General features: G+C 49.9%; 1 protein-coding gene across 1 annotated transcript; it reads left to right on the forward strand.

Moving 5' to 3' along the window:
* Positions 1–6,508: 6,508 nt before the first annotated feature.
* Positions 6,509–18,574, forward strand: ERLIN2 (ER lipid raft associated 2). Its single transcript, XM_040538051.1, has 11 exons — positions 6,509–6,679; positions 6,795–6,876; positions 7,015–7,061; positions 7,745–7,806; positions 8,701–8,826; positions 10,770–10,843; positions 11,456–11,514; positions 12,791–12,882; positions 13,209–13,298; positions 14,394–14,473; positions 15,530–18,574. The coding sequence occupies exons 1-11, from the start codon at positions 6,573–6,575 to the stop codon at positions 15,737–15,739; spliced, it is 1,029 nt and encodes a 342-aa protein (XP_040393985.1). The 5' UTR covers positions 6,509–6,572; the 3' UTR covers positions 15,740–18,574.
* Positions 18,575–18,685: the final 111 nt, after the last annotated feature.

An 18,685-nucleotide genomic window follows, 5' to 3' on the forward strand; every position in this document is an offset into this window, starting at 1 on the left:
CAGGCTGGAGGAAGCTCTCGTAGCGCTGGGACCCGCGGTGTTATTTTTGGGGGCTGACTCACGCTGCTCGCACTTGGGGGCTGCGCACAGCCAGCGGGGAGAGAGCTGGGGGGGCTCAGCCGCGGGCGGGGACGGGGCCCCGGGTGGTTTTGCAGGGGATGCTCGGTGCCAGGGCACGGGGCTGCAGCACAGCAGGAGGGGGCTCCAACCCCGTGCATGATGCCCATTGCCCAAGCAGCCGGCACGGTGCGGCGATGGGATTTTGGGGACAGGGGCTGGGTTTCTCCCGGGACAAAGCGGGGTTCTGGGGATGCCGTCAGCACCCTGCATCCCACCCCGGGGCGCCCCCGCTCGTCCCTCGCCGCCGCCCGGCGCAGTGAGGGCGCTTTTATCTCTTCTGTAGGTACAAATGGAGCTGTCAGGCGCGCTCAGCCCCGCGCTGTGACAGGTTGCGGGAGCCGGGGCCCCTCGAACAGAGCAGCCTTGTCTGTCAGAGCCGCCTGACACTCCCCATAATGGCCAGATGGATGAGACTCTGAAAGTAGGGCCCGGCGCGTTTTCAACTCTATTTTGGGTGAAAACACTTCTTGAAAGATCTTGAAAGGAGCTGGCAGTTTAGTAGTTCAAATGATTAATGAGCACTGGCTCTGCCGGGTGGATTTCTCGCGCCGTGCCAGCAGCCGGGCTGCTCCAGCAGCCCCAAGCACGCCGCCCCCCGCGCCCCCCCAGCTTTCCCGGAAATGACACCAACGCGACAGGCCCCGCATATGGAAAAAGTTAAATATAAATTACTGCTGAAAGAGGCCTAGCTGAGCGGAGTTAGTTAAAGATGTTTATGGATTCAGAAACACGGGCCTGCATATGTATTTAGAGATGACAAATGTGATTCAATAAGTAAAGAATTTCTCTGTGGGCTGAGGCAGGGCTCGGGCGCTGGGGGGGGCTCCCCGGCCGTTGCGGCTCCATAAATCTGGGGGACAGCCGCCTCGTTCCCTCCCGGGCAGCTCTGCCTTCCTTTTCCTTTTTTCCAGGATCAGACTGAGGCGCTGCATCTCCTGCACTCAGCACCGCTCCGTGCCCGGACCCCTCTGCTTGGTGCCCCTGCATCCCCCGCCCTCCACCCTTGTTTCTGTCCTCGTTTCTGGTTTTTAAGCCCAAAATGGTGCTTGCCGACAAGGCGTGAAGAGACCGGCTGTGAGGGACGAGGCGTGGCGGTGCTGTGCAGCATCGGGCTCTGGGGGTCACGCAGACCCCGGCCACCCCAGGGGATGGCAGAGCCCAGAGGGGTCCTGCAGGGTGGGGGCTCGGGTTGGGACCCCCCTCCTGGGAAAACCCAAATCCGGGCGCTGCGTGGTGCCAGCGCGTCCCCTCCCCAGGCTCTCCAGTCCCCAGGGAGCCGTGCTGGTGCGGCCGGCCCCTGCAGGACTGTCACGGGATGATTAATGACCGACAGCCCTGAAACTGCCCCGACTGCCAGCCCGGGGAGCGTTTGCCCCGTGCTTCACGAGCACTTCTGCAAGCTGCTGCACGCAGGCGGCTGCTCGGCCTCCCGCAGCAGGCTGGGGCAGGGGGACGCACGCCCCTGCCCGAAGTGGGGCTCGGTGCAGCCAGGTCCTCTGCAAACCAGTGCAGAAAACCCTGCGGAACTGGCCGGAAAGGGACTCAGAGCAGCCAAACCCAGCACAGGCCCGGCCATAGGCAGGGCAGGATCCGGCCCCTCGCACCCCCCGGCTGCCCCACTGCGGGGAATCGCTTTTCGGGGGGTCAGCGCCCGGCCGGGCTCTTGACCAACAGCCACATTCCTTTGTCCTGATTTTATTCGTTAGCAGCGTTTGGCCAGGACACAGAGACGGCTAATGAGGGACTGAGTTTATTGCAGTTTGATTTTTCTGTTAAAACAATACAATAAAATAAATGCACTTGGAAATCTGGTATGTGTTTGTACATAGTAGATTTATGGCTCTGGAGGCTTCCAGAGAGACGCAGCCTTTCATTCCCTTCCTTATTGGAACAGATCATATTGCAGAGTTTAAAGGGCTCTGGAGTTGTGATTTATTTGAAGGGAGAAACCAGGGAAATCCAACTATCTGTTCCCTGGCTCAGATCATCCAGTAACTCCCCGGCCAAGGGAATGTATCTGCACCTCCTCCACGGAGCTTTATTTTTTTTTCCTCCTGTCACTCGCATTATCCCACTCTAAATATATCACCGAGACACCGCTGACTCCTGACCTGGGCTTCAGCACCTCTCCGAGGCTTCCCCAGCCCTTCCCGGAATCCCACAAATAAATCAGCCGCCTGAAGCCCTTTCGGAGCACCTCCGCTCGCTGGGACAGGACCGCGCGTGGCCGCTGCCTTGATCCAGAGCAGATACTGTTGTTTTTATCCCCGGGATCGGGCCATAAATCCACGCCACCCATCCCTAATTCCTTCCAAGGGAGCCCATCCCCTTCCCTGGCTGCTCTTGTCCCCAGCCCAACATTGCACAGTTTGTGGGGAGAGCACAGCTGCTTGGATCCCGGTCAGGACTCATGCCTGAAAACCCTTTAATGCAATTCCTAACCCTCTGGCCCGTGCCTTGCTCCTGCAGCACGGCCGGGCCCGCTGGCGGATACATCAGGATGTGTTGTGGAGGAAAGGCACCTTCTGCCCCTCTCCGAGCTTTCCTGCAGCCCAGTGTCACGGGGACAGCCGGAGCATCGCGGCGATGGCTCGATGCTCGCTGCACCCCAGCACCGCCCCACTCATCCCAGTGGTTCCCCTGGGCATGAGCAGGTTGAGGCTATTCCCCTGTGCCTGAAAATCAGCTTTTGCTAAAACGTTTGGCATTTACAGACAGGAAATCTGCTGGGTTTTGGTGCAAAATCATGCTGCTTCTCCCTGGACCCCGGTACCATGGGGGCATTTGGGAACGAGCAGTTTGGGTCCCACCAGCACCATCCATCCCCTGGCAGGGGCTTGTCTGCCCCTTTTCGGGGGTCCTACGGCTGAGGTCTCCTTTCTCCTCCACCGTGACCCTCTGTGCTGCCAGCAGACGGGGGAGAAGCCACCCCGATGGCCCGTGGGCACCCAGGCCCTGCTCCCGCCCCGCCGTCGCCGCAGCGTCTCCAGCCGGGGCTTTTCCCCAGCACAGTCGGGCTCTGTTCGCCCGGAGCTTTCCCGCGTCTGCCTCGGAGCCGATCCGCACGCTAATTCTCACGCATGTTTTGGGTAAATCTACTTTCTTTCCCGGGATGAATTGTGGTTTCCAAGCACCATTAATCATTTCCCCTTAGAAAGCAGCACTGGGGGGGCTGGACACATTGCTCCTTTATTTCCTGGGAGGGTGACCTGGCACCCTGGCACCCGGCCATGGCGCTGGCGTCTGCGGGGCGAGCTCCACTCTGCGCTCATTCCCCCACACGGCCCCCCCAGGGCCAGCCCTGCAAAGCCAAACCCCCGTGGTGGGCAGCGCCTCCAAAACGCAATGCACAGGAATCGGGGGGGACGCTCCCCTAGGGCAGCGTCCCACTGCGGCGGAGCTAAAATGCAAACCGTGTTCTCCGCGTGCCCCCGTGCCCCTCGAAATAGCTGGGACATGAAATAAGGACCAGGACCCTTCTGCTTATCGCCCCGCCAGCAAGGCTCGGGCAGGCAGGGAGTCAAAGAAAACTTTTCCTGCCGTGATTACAGCACGGGTAAATAGGTGCATCTAGCACATGTGAGCGGTTTCCTCGTTTCCAGCTCAGGACTGTCAGGGGATGATTAATGGCCAGCGCCAGAGAACTGCCTTGATTGCCAAGTGCTGTATTGTTAGCACTGACATGTAACGAGCCCGGACATACTTTAACACAATTCTGCACCGTAATCTGCAAATAATGTTCGATAGACTTAATTTGTTAAGTATTCTCCCCCCGCGCCCTCCCTCTCCCCACCTTCTTTCCCTTTCAAAACCCTGGCGCAAGGTGGTCAGGGCACCCTGTATTGTCCTGCAGCCCCACGAGCCTCTCTGGCTCCTTCAGGCTCAGGCTGGGAAACAGCTTTGTGTCTCCTCCCCATCCAACCCAAATCGGGTTTTTATGCCTTTTCAGCCCTGTGCCCCCACTAATGCCCCACTGCAGAGCACCACATCCAGCCCCAGCTCTGGGGGCGCTGGGGCAGCCAGGAACTACGATGGCACTCCGTGCACACAGCACTCGCTTTGACTTTGAGGCACTTTCCCAACACCTTATTAAAGAGCTATTAGGCCTCGTGGTTAGCGAAGTGCTGGGTTTGCCTTTCAGAGCAGCGTCCCTAGGAGTGGCCAAGCCTGGGGAGGAGAAGCCGGGACATGCTGGGAGCACTGGGGGACAGGGATGGGATGGGATGGGGATGGAAATGGTATGGAGATGGGGATTGAATGGGATGGGGTGGGGACAGGGATGGGGACTGGGCAAGGGCGAGCTTTCCGCCCCACTGCTCCCTGCAGGCTGCACACGGAGGTAACCTTAAACGCCAAAGCAGGAACTGCAGGGACAGAGTTTTTCCACCTCTATTCACAACTGTCAGGCAGTGATTAATGGCCAACAGGCTCAAAATTGCCTTTATTGCCAGCTTGGTATTGTTACCCGTGACAGTTAATGAGGTTGGACAGACTTTTACGCAGCACTTGCCGTGGGTCCTGGCCTCACCTCCCGCCGGGACGGTCCCGTCCCGTCCTGCCCCGTCCTGTCCTGGTGCGGGGGAGGACAGGTAGCAGGGGCTGGGGGTGACAGCGTTGAGCAGAGAGTCTCAGAGACCTTCAAGCTCCTCTCAACCTTTGCGGTAAAACCCACAAAATATTTTTACGTGGGCTTCAATTCAGTGGGATGGGGAAGAATGGGGCAGAGATGAAAAAGGCTTCGAGTGCCAGCGAGAAGTGGGTGCAATAAACCGTTTGTTAGTGTAAAAAGGTCCACGCTGCTAAAAACAGAGTCACAGCACAGACACCCCCGAATGTTCCTGGCCCGAGGTCTAGAAGTAATGATTTTTTTGGCTTTTTTTTCAGGATTATTACTAATAATATTTACCTTTGTGCTAGTTCACATCTTGATGCTGTTAAACACGTGGCCACAGATGGTTTCCCATTCAGGGTAATGATATAGCGCCGATGTTATGAAGCAAAACCTCGCCTGCGAGCCAGAACACCCCACATTTAAAAATCTATTACTTTTCAATATTATATGAATGTATTTTGCTTCAGCTCAGAGCAATTTCCTAGTTTACCCTTATTAAACTGAGAGGGGGCTGAGCAGAGGCTCTTGATTTATGAAACACATACTAGATTCATTAAACCTTTAAAGATTTAATACATTTTATCAGGGCCTTAAATCTGGGCAAGCATTTAAAAAAAAAAAACTAATACAGGGTGTATTTCATCTCTGGCGCCCTTTTGCGCTTATTTAAGAGCTGTAAAATTTGGATTGACAAATATAGCAGATATTTCATTCCCTACTTCTAAACGGCGCTGAATCCTTCTGACAGGTTTGTTATATATAACCCTAGGAGATCTATCAACTGTAAAGATCAAATTATTTTACTTTATTGACATTTTATACGTCTCTCCTATGTTTTTTAAGTCCCCTTCAACAATTATAGATGCGGAAGATTTAATATATTTTCACGTGCTCTGTCACTTTCCCCGTTATTGCCCCTCGGTCTGGCCTGGTCCAGATGGGGAACAGATTGCTGTGGGAGAGCCGAGCCCCGGCAGGGAGGCCGTGGGGGGCATGTCGGGGGGCACGGGCCCTGCTGGGTGGCCTTGGGGCTGGCTGGGGACTTGGTAGTGCCCAGGGGGACAGCATGGTGCTTCGTGTGTGCAAGCAAGAGATCAGTTCATGGGAGAACCTCTTGTGAGGGGTCTCCCTGGACACAAGGCCCTGGTGGGGGCTCGGCAGTGCCCAGGGGGGCAGCGTGGTGCTTCATGCACATGAGCAAGAGGTCAGTTCACGGGAGAACCTCTTGTGAGGGGGTCTGTCTGGAGACAAGGCCCAGGTGGGGGTTCAGCAGTGCTCAGGGGGGCAGTGTGGTGCTTTGTGCACATGAGCAAGAGGTCAGTTCATGGGAGAACCTCCTGTGAGGGGTCTCCCTGGACACAAGGCCCTGGTGGGGGCTCGGCAGTGCCCGACCCCCTCACAAAGGGCCTGGGGAGGCAGCATGGTGCTTCATGTGTGTGAGCAAGAGATCAGTTCATGGGAGAACCTCCTGTGAGGGGTCTCCCTGGACACAAGGCCCAGGTAGGGGCACAGCAGTGCTCAGGGGGGCAGCGTGGTGCTTTGTGCACATGAGCAAGAGGTCAGTTCATGGGAGAACCTCCTGTGAGGGGGTCTCCCCGTCCTCAAGGCCCAGGCAGGGTGGTGCAGGTCGCGCTGTGCCCCCACATCGCCCCCTCTCCATAGCGGGCAGGGGGCTGCCTGGAGAGACCGAGGGCAGCGAGGCGCCGGCGGGACTCGAACCCGCGGTCCCCGGGCTCCCGGCCCTCCGGCGCCCCCCGGCGGCGCCCCTTGGCGGCGGCGGTCGCTGGGTGATGACGCGCGGCGGGCGGGCAGCGGGAGCCGCGTCCCGCCGAGGCCGGGCATGGCCCAGCTGGGCGCCGCCGCCGCGCTGTGCCTCGGCTGCCTGGCCGCCGCCTTCCTCTCCGCCATCCACAAGATCGAGGAGGGGCACATCGGCGTTTACTACCGGTGAGGCGGCCGCCGCGGCCTCCCACGGGCTTCCCGGGCCTTCCCCGGCCCGGCCGGGCCCGGCGCGGAGCCGCCGCTGACGGCCGCGTTTCTCTCTTGTCGCTTCTCTCCTCAGCGGCGGGGCGCTGCTCACGTCCACCAGCGGGCCCGGCTTCCACCTCATGCTGCCCTTCATCACGTCCTACAAGTCGGTGCAGGTGCGGCTGGGGGGCTCGGGGGGGGACCGGGGGGGTCCAGGGGGACCGGGGGGTGGGTTCGGGGGGCCGGGTCCAACCCCGGTTGCCGGGGCGAGGCCTGGCTCCAGAGGGGCTTTTCTGAAATATTTCTCCGTCCAGACCACGCTGCAGACGGACGAGGTGAAAAATGTGCCCTGCGGAACCAGGTGAGTCGCTTAGCTTCTGTCCCCTGTGCTTCCCCGATTTTGCTGGGCTCCTTTTGGTCCTTTCCCTTCTCCCCTTCCTCCTCGCCCCAGTGTGCTTTAAAACGCACGGCCTTCAGGGGCTCCGTCTCCCACCTCCAGCCCTACCCGATTCCCTGAGCTTCCACGTTTGGCGTTCATGCAGGTGCCGCAGGAGTTGGTACTCTAATTCTCAGTGCAGTTACATTCTGCTACAAACAGGCTGCACCTTGTACTCTCGTCTTTTTTTGTAGCAACTTATGCGCAAGGATTTAATATTATGAAAGTTGCATTCTTTTTGTAAATAAGTTACTCCTCCTGTGCTTGCCTGAGCTGAAGCACAGGAAGAAAGTGGATTGCTTGGTATCATAGGACAGACAGATATAGGGAAGGGACCAGCGGTTTGTATTTACGTATAGTAAACACTAAAAAGATGATTTTTCTAAGCTTGGCTCCACATTTCATGATCCAGTTGCTGGAGACACCAGGAGCCTGTACAAGGTGCGGGTGCTTGCCGTAGTGTCGCAGCGGTGCTTGCCGGAGGTGTGAATGCTGCGCTCACCCGCTAGAGGGGAGTGTCCCCCCTCAGAGGCCGTCCGGCTGCAGGGCAGAGCTCGTGGCCTCCAGCAAACTTCCCCCTTTTATTTTTATTTTTCTTTCTTCTGCAGCGGAGGAGTGATGATTTATTTTGACAGAATTGAGGTGGTGAATTTCCTCATCCAAAGTGCAGGTGAGTTCTTCCCCTGTGACCCTGATAATCCTGCCAGCCAGAGGTGGTGGTGGTGATCTTGCTAGTCGGAGATAAGGTGAAGAGGTTGTGCCTGCTCATGCTTTGATTTGGAGCTAGGGAGTGCCCCAGGTATTCCCCTGTGTGCCTTGTGGAGCCCCGTACTTCCTGGGTTTGAACCTTAAACCAGCTCTCCCAGATACTGTTTATTATTTCTTGCACATACTTGTTCTGTGCTACTGGTTGCTTCGCTAATACCCAAATACCATCCATCACTTTTATTATTTGTATTATTATGGCCCCACTGGGCTTTATGCTTCGGTGAAGAACTTCTGATTTGAATAACAAGGTGTGCACGGGGCAGGGGAGTCTGTGAGCAGAAGGCTGGAGTCTGACACACCAGGAGAATGACCAGTCAGGCTTTTTTTTTTTTTTTTTAATTTATTTCTGTGTGGGTTGTTTGAATGTCTTGTTGGTTACAGGCATGATGACACTGCCTGGGTCATCAGTGTCTTACCCCGCGTAGAGGATGCCCTTCCCGTGCTGCACAGAGACCACACGGTCTCTGTATTAAACTCAGGCACAACTCCTGTGTCTGCAGGACAGAGACTCGCAGATAACGCAGCGAGGGCTGCTGACACTAAGGTGTCACTCTGCTTACAAGGCACGTGGCAGAATATTGATTGGGATGGGATGAAATACCAGCAATAATTAAAACTCCCCTAAATGAAGTAGTTGGCTGTGGTGCAGCCTTCTCTTGCGGTGCTTTCCTCGTTTCAGTCTGGCTCTGTGTTTCTTGCTGCTGTGACTGAGCCAGAAGCCTTCTCCTGCGAGCGCCCAGCCTGTGGCATCCCTCTGTCCCAGCTGTTAATGCCACTGTCACGTCTCCTTTTGCAGTATATGACATAGTGAAGAACTACACTGCTGACTACGACAAAGCTCTCATTTTCAACAAGATTCACCATGAGCTGAACCAGTTCTGCAGTGTCCACACGCTGCAGGAGGTCTACATCGAGCTGTTCGGTGAGCTGCCTCTCTGCCTTTCACTCCCAGGTTGATGGCTCCTTGAGCGATGTCTCTGCGAGCTCTTTGCGTGTTCTGCTGGTACAGAAGTCACTGCCCCAGCTGGTGGGCCTTTTACATATCGATCTGGTGTCTGCTCTGTTTGGAATTGTTAACCAGTTACAGCTGTTTGCTCCTTATCGTCTTGTGGTGCTGAGTGCTTCACCGTATTATAACAACAACAACAAAAATCCCCAAACCTGCCAGTGGTAGCAGAGGGTTTTAGGAGAGGGAACAGTAATTCTGCTGTGTTACGTGTGTTTAGCAAATGTGACTGGTTAATCAGTTGCAGGATTTGCTAGTCCAGATGGAAAAGCCGCTCTTCTGTTCTTTGCTGTTACCAAAAGCCCTGTCGGTTTGATTACTTGTGTGTCATGCACATCGCTGCGGCTCCTGGGCTCTGCGAGTGAGTGCTAGAAACCAGGGCTGCGTGGCGAGGGCCGGCTGACCTTCCCTTCCTCTCTCCGGACCAGTGGGAAATCAGGCAGCACAAACACTTGGAGCCCGGTACAAGAGACAGCCTGAAGAAACGCGTTGGTTTCTTAGGAGAAATGGGCCAGTCCCTGCCAGGGCCGAGCGTTTTCTTTATGGCCTTTGAGTGATAAGAAGTCCCTTCCAGCATCTGGCAGCACAGCGGTGCTGGCCGTGGGTGAAGTGTTGCTGTGAACGGTTTGGACCCAGGGCCGACAGAATTAGTGGCTGGGATTTTTTAGCGCCAGGCGCCTGAAAGAGTACAAGGTGTTTGCAAACCACTTCTCTGTTTAAGCGGGGCTTTCCAAGAAGCCTGGCTGTCCCGTTTCTGACAGGGCCTCTGCACCAAGCGTGGGACTAGGGCGCAGTTCCCCTCCTCTTCCTTTACAGGGCTGCTGGTGAATGTTCTGGTTCTTTGTCGATGGAGGCTCCAGATGTCGGCAGCTGCTGATGACAACTGCTTGAAATGGACTCAAGACAACCAATTTGCACAGAAGGAACTTGCATAAACCCCTGTGTAACTCTTTCAGTCTGAGCTGAATGTTTTCTGGCTCCACAGTTATGAAATGGGGCACAGCCCATTTCAGGCAGACTTATGTCATTCTCTGCCCCCACATCTGCAAGCAGGTGCAGGAAACTGATAACAGCTGTTTCCTAAACTCCTGGCTGAACTTCATTGTGAGTGTGAGTTCCAGCTAGCTAAACTGGGACCAAAGCAAATAATCAAGGAGTGCGATGTGATCACTTTCAAGGCTATTACATTTTATTTTCCCTTTGCATTTCTCAGCAGGCCCCAACTGGAAACACTGCTGTCCTTAGAGCTTTTCACTGAAGAAGGGTTTTATTTTGTGTTTCCTTTTGAAATTTCTTAGCTGTGCTGGAGTTAAATGTTCTGCGTTGAGCCAAACAGGCTTTACTGATGAAATTTTTGCAGCCTATTAAAATAACTAATGCAGCCATTTTACATTTCTCCCTTCCCATTTTCTTTGTCTGCTGCTGGCGTAGGCACAGTTACTAATCAGTCATGATTTAGCTGGACCACATCTACTTCAGGATCCAGTTGGGAAGGTATCAGTAGGAAAGTGGGCTAGAACAGAGATTCTTTACTATAAAAATGCTGCTTTTGGCTCAAAAAGAGTCCAAATTGCAGGTTATTGGAAACTGGGAAGGTCTTCATTTTATGCTGGCCGTGTTCCTGTAGTCTTTCCCAAGTCCTTGCCACTGGTCAGTGCTGCTCGACGTGCTGAGATGTGAACCTGCCCTGAGGTCAGGGATGGTCTTTCTCAGCCCACCACTTCTATATCAAACTTACATTTCCACTTACTTTCCAGGAATAAGAAATCTGAGCTGTTCCAGCTAATTCTGTACCTGTTGGCAGCAAGCTGCCTTTGGGGGGCTTTTAGTTACTTTTTTTTTTTCCTTCCCTCCATCAGATCAGATCGATGAAAACCTTAAACTGGCATTGCAGCAAGACCTAACTACCATGGCCCCCGGATTAATTATACAGGTAATTGGGATTCTGCTTGGAGATCTACAGACCGTGAGGGTTAAGGGATAACAGGAAATAAGCTGTAACTTTTAGAAAATTGCTTTAAAGTACAGCTATAAAGTTCCTTTAAAGCTTTAAAGTGAAAAAAATAGCTTTAAAGTTCCCAGGGAAGTAGTGGAGTCCCCGTCCCTGGGGGTGTTTAAGGAAAGGTTGGACGTGGTGCTTGGGGACGTGGTTTAGTGGGTGACACTGGTGGTAGGGGGACGGTTGCACCACATGATCCTGGAGGGCTTCTCCAACCTTAATGATTCTATGATCCAGTTTGTTTAACGTGAGGAATGAGAGCAGTGTCCTTCCTGTCCCCTTGTAGCTTTGCCGTGTTGGGTTTCTCGTGGTGTTTCCCTGGTTACTCGTTCACGCAGGTTGTAACCTCCTGTCATGTCAGGAGATCGGTCGGTCCGGTGTTTGCTCTCTGTAGTTTGGAGCTGGTCACAATTTCTGCAGCAAGTAAAAGCTTTGTCTGGCAGAGCTTGTCATAAGTGTTAGCTCCCCCACCCTCTGCAGCCTCAGGGCCATTTGCCTTTTGATTGTTGGCTGCTTGCCTATGTTTTCTTCTGTCTCTCTTTCCAGGCAGTTCGAGTTACAAAGCCAAACATCCCTGAAACAATCCGGAGGAATTATGAGCTCATGTAAGTGCCTGAGACTTGCACCTTTGTTACCAAAAGGAGTCGGTCATCCAGATTAATGTGTTTTCACAGCGTGCGCTGATCAGAGTGCCCTCTGCCAGGCCTGTGCTCAGCCTCGTGCTGCCTTGCTGCCATTCAGAAAGGGGCTGGTGAGGCTGCACCAGATGGGTCTGTCACTGTAAATGGCTGGCAGGTCACTGCCGAGTTAGGGTGTTGCTCCATTTTGAACACTTGAGTGCAGGAATTATTTTCCCGGGGCCTCCTTCCCCTTGACACTGGCCCTACTTTACAAACACTTCCCAGAGCATGCGAGTGAGTGGCAGGTGGATAGATTCCACCACTAATCCTGCTGTTTGACTAGGATGGAGAAACTGTTGATTCAACAGGCTGAGGGCCTGCAAAGCTTAGAAATAACTTTCCTTAATAGCACTTGACATACTGATCCCTTTTCAATGCTGTGAGCCAGCTGCCTTTTCTTGCACTTGATCATTCAGAAATGCTTATGTTCTTTGAGCACTCTGCCAACAGAGTCTACGTAGGCCAGAGTAAGATCCCTCTCGTCCATTCTGCTTGACCTTTTGGTATCGTGGTAAGTCATGTGCAGTAAGGGCACGATAGAATCTCAAATCAGCCTGTTCTTATCTGTTACCGTAAATCCAGTTGAGAAGGACTTGTTCTTGACTCTAATCTCTCTTCCCCGACTGGGAGCAGGCACGGAGTATTTAAATTCTTTTGCATATATGTACACACACGCTTTTAAAACTTCTCAGTGTGTGCACAAAGCAGTGAGAGAGAAAAGGCTTTAGCAAGTAGAGTGCACAGACCCACGTGACTGAATGAAGGGTGATTTCAAAGCCGTATACATCTGTCTTGTGGGAAATTTGTAACAATCTGTGAGGGCAAGTTACAGGATTTTAATTTCTCACTTCGTTTTAATCGTGTCCTTGTTAATAGTAACCCATTAAACTTGCACATGTGTATAGTCAAGATGTTGTTCTATGACTTGCCTCTGCTGGAAGGCATTGTGGCAGTCTGTGGAGAGTAGCAGGGAATGTTTCACGCCATCTTGACTGAAAAATCCTCCTGCTATAAAGGGGAGGAAAAGGTGCTTTAGTTTAGAAAAAAAGCTCTGCAGGTAGATGCACTCACTTCCATCGTTGCCGCCTGCCCTAACCACACACTTGAGGGAGGATTAAGCCAAGGGCTCGTCCTGAAGGTGAGGTAGGCCAGGCCACCTGATAGGCTCGCGTTTTGTAACTGACTATTTCTGGCTCCCTAGGGAGAGCGAGAAGACAAAGCTACTGATTGCAGCACAGAAGCAGAAGGTGGTAGAGAAGGAAGCGGAGACAGAAAGGAAGAAGGCCCTCATTGGTCTGTACAGCTCTGCCTGAAGGCAGTAGCTTATAGGGGTGTGTGACTGGGATAGGCAGAAAACAGAATCCAAACTGGGAGGGGGAAAGTATGCACCTGGTTTGCTGTTGGGTGATTTCTCTGCTGCTGATCTGATGTTCTTCCAGAGAAACCCAAATGGGTTCCAGCTTTACCCACAAACGGGCTGACACCTTCTGAGGGCTGAAAATTCTCCCCACATTTTACTGCCACCAGAAGAGGGTGGGAAGGATTTCCATGGGTAAAGTTGGTTCTAGCAATAGGAAGACTGTGTGATGACAATGTGGACATGTTCTCTTTCATTTCAGAGGCAGAAAAAATTGCACAAGTTGCTGAAATAACTTACGGACAGAAAGTGATGGAAAAAGAAACAGAGAAACGAATTTCAGAGATCGAAGGTGAGTGATAACTTCCAGTAAGTAAATGTTCTGTAGTGACTGACCTAAAGATCCTAAAGAAAGGAGGGAGGGGGAGCTTCCGTGCCAGTTCAATTCCATGCCAGTAGAGGATTCAGGTCTCCCTCATTCTTTCTAGCGTCCCTGACAGACCGCTCTGGTTGTTAGCCAGAGGAGTGGAAGTCTCAGGACAATCCATCTAATTTTTAAGTGTAGCTGCTCACGCAACTCCCTGCAAGTATAGGTAAACAAATGGCTTGTCCAGCTGTGCCGCTCTCAGATCTGGTCTAGCATGTATTACAAATATGTGGCTCCTCGTTACAGAAGGAACATAAAGAGATCACCTTGAATCAGACAGATTAAACTCAGCTTTAACTTGATGGCCTGATACCACATCAGTGTCATTTGACAGATGAAAAGAAAAAAAAAACAGGAATGTTATACAGAAAGGGGAAGTGTTTCTTTCCTTACGCGTCTTTGCTAGCAGTCGGGGAAGTTCGGTATCCCACAGGATCAGACCCTTGACGCAATTTTTGATATTGCAGCAGAACAGCTCTCCAACATCTGTCCAAGGGGCAGAGCCTGTAAAGGTTAAAATTGCCTGCCCCTGTGTGCCAGAATCTTAACCTCAATATCCCAGACAGAATCCCATCTGGGGAATTGCGTTCGCATCAACAAACTTCATCTGTAGAGCAGTCTGCTGTGCTGCTCTTGGAGTCCTGTGCAAATGTCGTGGGTAAATACCACTTTTGCAGTGGAACAGTTGTTTCGTTTGCAGCACGAGAGTTAGTGGCTGGCTAGAGAAGAAAGAATATTCTCAGCCTGTGTGACAGGGTGGTAATAAAAACCTTATGTTTATAAAATGCTTTGAGGCCTTCAGTTGCAGATACAATTTACTTATTTAATATTATCATCCTGTAGCATTTTAGATGTAAAGGGAGATCCCGTTTCTGGGTTTCCCATTTTGTTCCCTCTTGCCCTTGTCGTATCCCTTATGGTTTAGATGTGGTACTGGCTGCGTTAAAAATTTTCCAGCTGCAAATGGTGCTAACGTGACTGGAAATAAAAATCTGAATGTGGGAGCATGTTTTCTTCCAGATGCTGCATTTCTTGCAAGAGAGAAGGCACGAGCTGATGCTGAATGCTATACTGCTATGAAAGTTGCCGAGGCCAACAAGGTATTGTTGTTTCCTTATTCTGTGCCTTGAAGCAGGGCTCCTTACATTAGGCTATATGGAAGAACTCAGCAAAGGAGCAGTCTGTCTTTGTTTGCTCATTGTGTCTTGTTTAAGCCAAAGACAGAAAAGTTATCTTTGAACCTGAAACAATAATTAGATCCTTATTTGCAAGTTCTCCTTCTCTCAACGGATACGTTTGTGTCAGAATATATGAAATACCTGGTTATGTCTGGAGACATCTCTGCTAGATGCTGTAGATAGAATATTGGTTTCAGTGTTGCCCTTTCATCCTTTTGTAGTCAGAAGTGTTGATTCATTTCAATCTGCGAGCTGGCAGGTAGTCAAGGCAGGGAGATCTCTCAAGTGACAGGCTTAGAGCAAACAAGAATTCAGGTAAATAACAAATGGAGCTGCTCTTATACACCAAACTAGTTAGCCTGGCAAAGTCTTGCTCCTGCAAAAATAAAGTCAAAAAAAATACTGGAAATAGAAAAAATTATATGGGTACAATTGCCAGGCTTGTTACTGCCTACAGCAAGTTCCCAGGAAGTCCCAGCAGGAAGACTTTGTTTCGAAAGGGTCAGTAAGAATGGCTGGAGGTCTGAGATGTTTGTGCGCAAGTTCTGTCCCAGTTACTCCATTCTCTCTGCTGTAGTGTCGTTATCCTGAAGGAACGATCGCTGCTTTCTGAAACTGACTCTTCAATCTACTCTGTGAAAAAAGCCAGTTGTATTTTTCTTTCTAGTAGCTTGCATTGCAAGAGCTTTCAGTGAATTATGGGCTTTAGAGCATCTCCATCTCTGTGGTACGTGTGGATGGAACTTTTCCCCAGCTGCTTCCATCACTTTCTCATTTTGCCATTTAGTCACTGAAATACAGAGCTTTGCTTAGACACGCTGAAGGAGAGCTGCCTTCTGGGTACTCCGTCTCTTCAGCTGGAGAGAGGATGAGCATGCCCATGAGTGTTCTGGAAAAGTGGACGCCTCGTATGCTCGCGTCAGAAATTTGCTTTCAAATGAATCTTAGCTGTTGGTGATCTGTTTTCTTTTTGTGCAGATGAAGTTAACTCCTGAGTACTTGCAGCTGATGAAATACAAGGCCATTGCAGCAAACAGCAAGATATATTTTGGCAAAGATATCCCCAACATGTTCATGGACTATGCAGGTAGCCAGACTAAATTTGCAGAGGGACTGTCAGAGGGAGTCCACGAAGAGGATGGGGCAGGAACCAGTGAGGACACAAAATTGCTTCATAACATCAACTGAAAAGAAACGTTTATATTTGTTTTATATCAAAAGAAACATGAACTGGGAAGTTCCTTTTTGTTTTCCCCCTTTCCTGTACTGAAAGACTTAAGACTTAACCCTCTCAATCTTTTGTATGACAATTGGACACAATGACTTTGGTATTTATGGGGTGTTTTTTTCTGGTAACTTCTAAGCACTCTGCTCCAGATACGTCTGCTAGATGCACCTCTCCTTGCCGATGGGCTCATAAACCCAATTACTCTGGCGAGGCTAGCTAGGCTATTTGTTCTGCAGCCAGCTTAGATGGGTACTTGATTTTGGATTGAGGTGGTTTGTAGCAGTTGAAAGTAAGTAAGTTTTGAGATTTTGGCGGGAGGGGGATTGCTGCTATGACCATTTTTTTTCTTGTTGGAAATTTCCAGTACTTAATTTCAAACCCCTTAAAAAAAAAAAAAAAAAAGGTGCTAGACTTTTGTACACTACCCGTGTCTGCTTGAAGGCCCGGACATTGGCCAGATGGTGGGTCACTGCCTGTGCTCTGTGGCACTGGGAGTAATGGTTTGTGTCCACTCCAGGCCCATCCTGAGTGCAAGGTGTAGCAAATACATGAAACCACCTTTTACTGAGGTCTAAGCCAATGTGTTTTACCTCAGTAGGGCAGCTAAGACCACGTGCACAGTGAGTTATAACAGCTGTAGTTAAGTGCTGCAGGCTACCTAATTACCTTGGAGGGGGATCTAAGCCTTAGACCACGCATCACACAGGTAGTGGCCCAAACTACTCATTTTCTGCATCATAACACTGGTTTGTTTTCCATTTGTCATATTTGGGTTGGGCAAAGGGGAGTCGGAATTTTGTAGTTCTTGCCAGCGGTGTATCTGCTAGGTATGGGGCTTAGGTATGCTGGCAGGGGCAGTCTCCTGCCAGTGGCTAATTGGACTTAGCTCCTGGTGAAACCAGACTGCAAGCATGCTGTTTGTCACAGTCATCATAGTTAGAAAAACTAGAGAGAAAAATAATTTTTGTCTCAGGGACCCTGACTTTGCAAAAAGCCTTCCTAGTGAGTACCTGCTTGAATGACTAGGCCCACGGTCATTACAGCGCGTCATCTGCTGGTCTGCAAGACCAACTGGATTTCAGTGTTTGTAGTTTCATATTAGAGATAATGTTGAGGTAAACCGAAATGAACAGAACAGTTTTACTGGTTTTGTTTGTTTGTTTGTTTTGTTGGTTCTTTTTTTCGTTTTTTTTTTAGAATAGATCTTGAGAGGAAGATTTGCTAGTAGCAAAGGACACAAAGCATCATCCCGAAAAAAACTACAGGGCAAAGGTGACAACCTCTTGTTGCTGGACTGTTCAAAGAGGAATTTTCCTTCTTTGCTCAGAACAATGCTATGTAGTATACCTTTCACTTCAGAAAACTGGTTAATTTTTCACATACCAGATGCAAAGAGGTAATAGCTTTTAGTTTACACGGATACAAAAATGGAGGGGGTGTTAAAGACAAAAGTTCAGGGTTGGAGAATTTTTTTCATCCTCTCCCGCAAATCCATCTGCCACTTGGCAGGAGAGCCTGTTTATTAATTGCTGTTATAATTTGCAGCCAATATATCCATATAAGATGATGAAAGTGTAAGCACTAAGTTGGTCAGGGACCAACCTATTGAATTTATGATCTTCTGCCCCAAAGAAGTTAGTTACTTACTCTTGGTTTCACTCTTCAGTGTTCTAAATATGCATTAGTCTTTTTAATAAGGCAGTCACACTAAGATAGAAATGGGATGAATTTCTGCTGCTCATTCCAGTATTTTCACTTCAGCTTTATTTTCCCTGTTAGGAGAATGACAGTTGATACTTGAAAATGCAAAATAAAAGATACCATCAATTTCTGCTGGAGAAAAGTTCCATCTCGTATGTCATCTTTGTATTTGCTGGAAAAGCTGAGCTAGGAAAAGTTCCATCTCCAGACTGATACACTAGAAAACAGTGGTCCAAAATTGCATCAATAGGCTGTAATATTACTCACTTTTGTAAATTGGTCTCTGCAGGAAGATTATGAACAGGGAATAGCAGAAAAATAGGAATGAGGTGATGGTACCTAAATCTTTGAGTACCTAAATGTTTGTTTCGGACTGTTCTACATTCACATAAAGGATTTCCATTAGTAACTAAAAAAAACCTGCTTTTTATGCAAGTGTTTTCACTAATGAAAAGACCCAAATAAACCAAAGTGGTATTATAAAATATGTTTTTGTATGACTTTACAGTAAAACAATAGTTTGGAATAAATAGGTCGTAAAGATTTTTTTTTAATTGAAAACATTACTGCTAAAGTATTTCTCAGAGGAGGGGGGAGAACAGAAAAAGGAGTAGCCAGTATTATTAATTTCAAACCCACATTTTTTAAACCATTGTGGAACCTTCATGATTCTGCATCATTGAAAACCGAGTAATTTAGTTAAACTGTAATGAGTGGAAAATGCAAAAACAAGTTGAAATAATACCAGTCTTTACAAGCCAAAATTGATTGTTGTTTTTTGTTCAGATTCTTCATTATATGTATAATTTCCTTAATTTTCCAGAGTAGTCACTACATGTAAACCTTTATTTGATCTCTCTCTTTAACTGTCATTCTGTCATAATCTCCATGATCTTGCAATCTTGAAATGAAGACTGAATTTTAAAACCACTGTTTAACAAAGCAAAGAGAGGTTTGTGGCATTGCTGATAGCTGGGAATTGCTGGCGGGAGCATGGTGATGCTTTACCAGCGTGGTTGTTGATCTTATGTATTGAATTAAAAGCCTTTTTATTTTGATACTTGCTATGATAATAAAATGGCCTTCAATTTTAATTTGTCTGTTTTTATGGATGACCTTTAACACGATGCTTGGATATATTTGCAGGGGAAGATTTACCAGGGGTAAAAGATTTACCGAGGTAAATCTCCAGTAGGGGATCAGCA

Source organism: Cygnus olor, chromosome 27 (genome assembly GCF_009769625.2).
Source record: "Cygnus olor isolate bCygOlo1 chromosome 27, bCygOlo1.pri.v2, whole genome shotgun sequence".
In the NCBI taxonomy this organism is placed as follows: domain Eukaryota; kingdom Metazoa; phylum Chordata; class Aves; order Anseriformes; family Anatidae; genus Cygnus; species Cygnus olor.

What these genes read in the sequence shown, in the direction of transcription:
- ERLIN2 (XM_040538051.1), top strand. Translation starts at nt 6,573, where the DNA reads ATGGCCCAGCTGGGCGCCGCCGCCGCGCTGTGCCTCGGCTGCCTGGCC. An exon ending in CACATCGGCGTTTACTACCG is followed by an intron (nt 6,680 to 6,794) that starts GTGAGGCGGCCG and finishes TTCTCTCCTCAG; the next exon opens with CGGCGGGGCGCTGCTCACGT. An exon ending in TTTCCTCATCCAAAGTGCAG is followed by an intron (nt 7,807 to 8,700) that starts GTGAGTTCTTCC and finishes CTCCTTTTGCAG; the next exon opens with TATATGACATAGTGAAGAAC.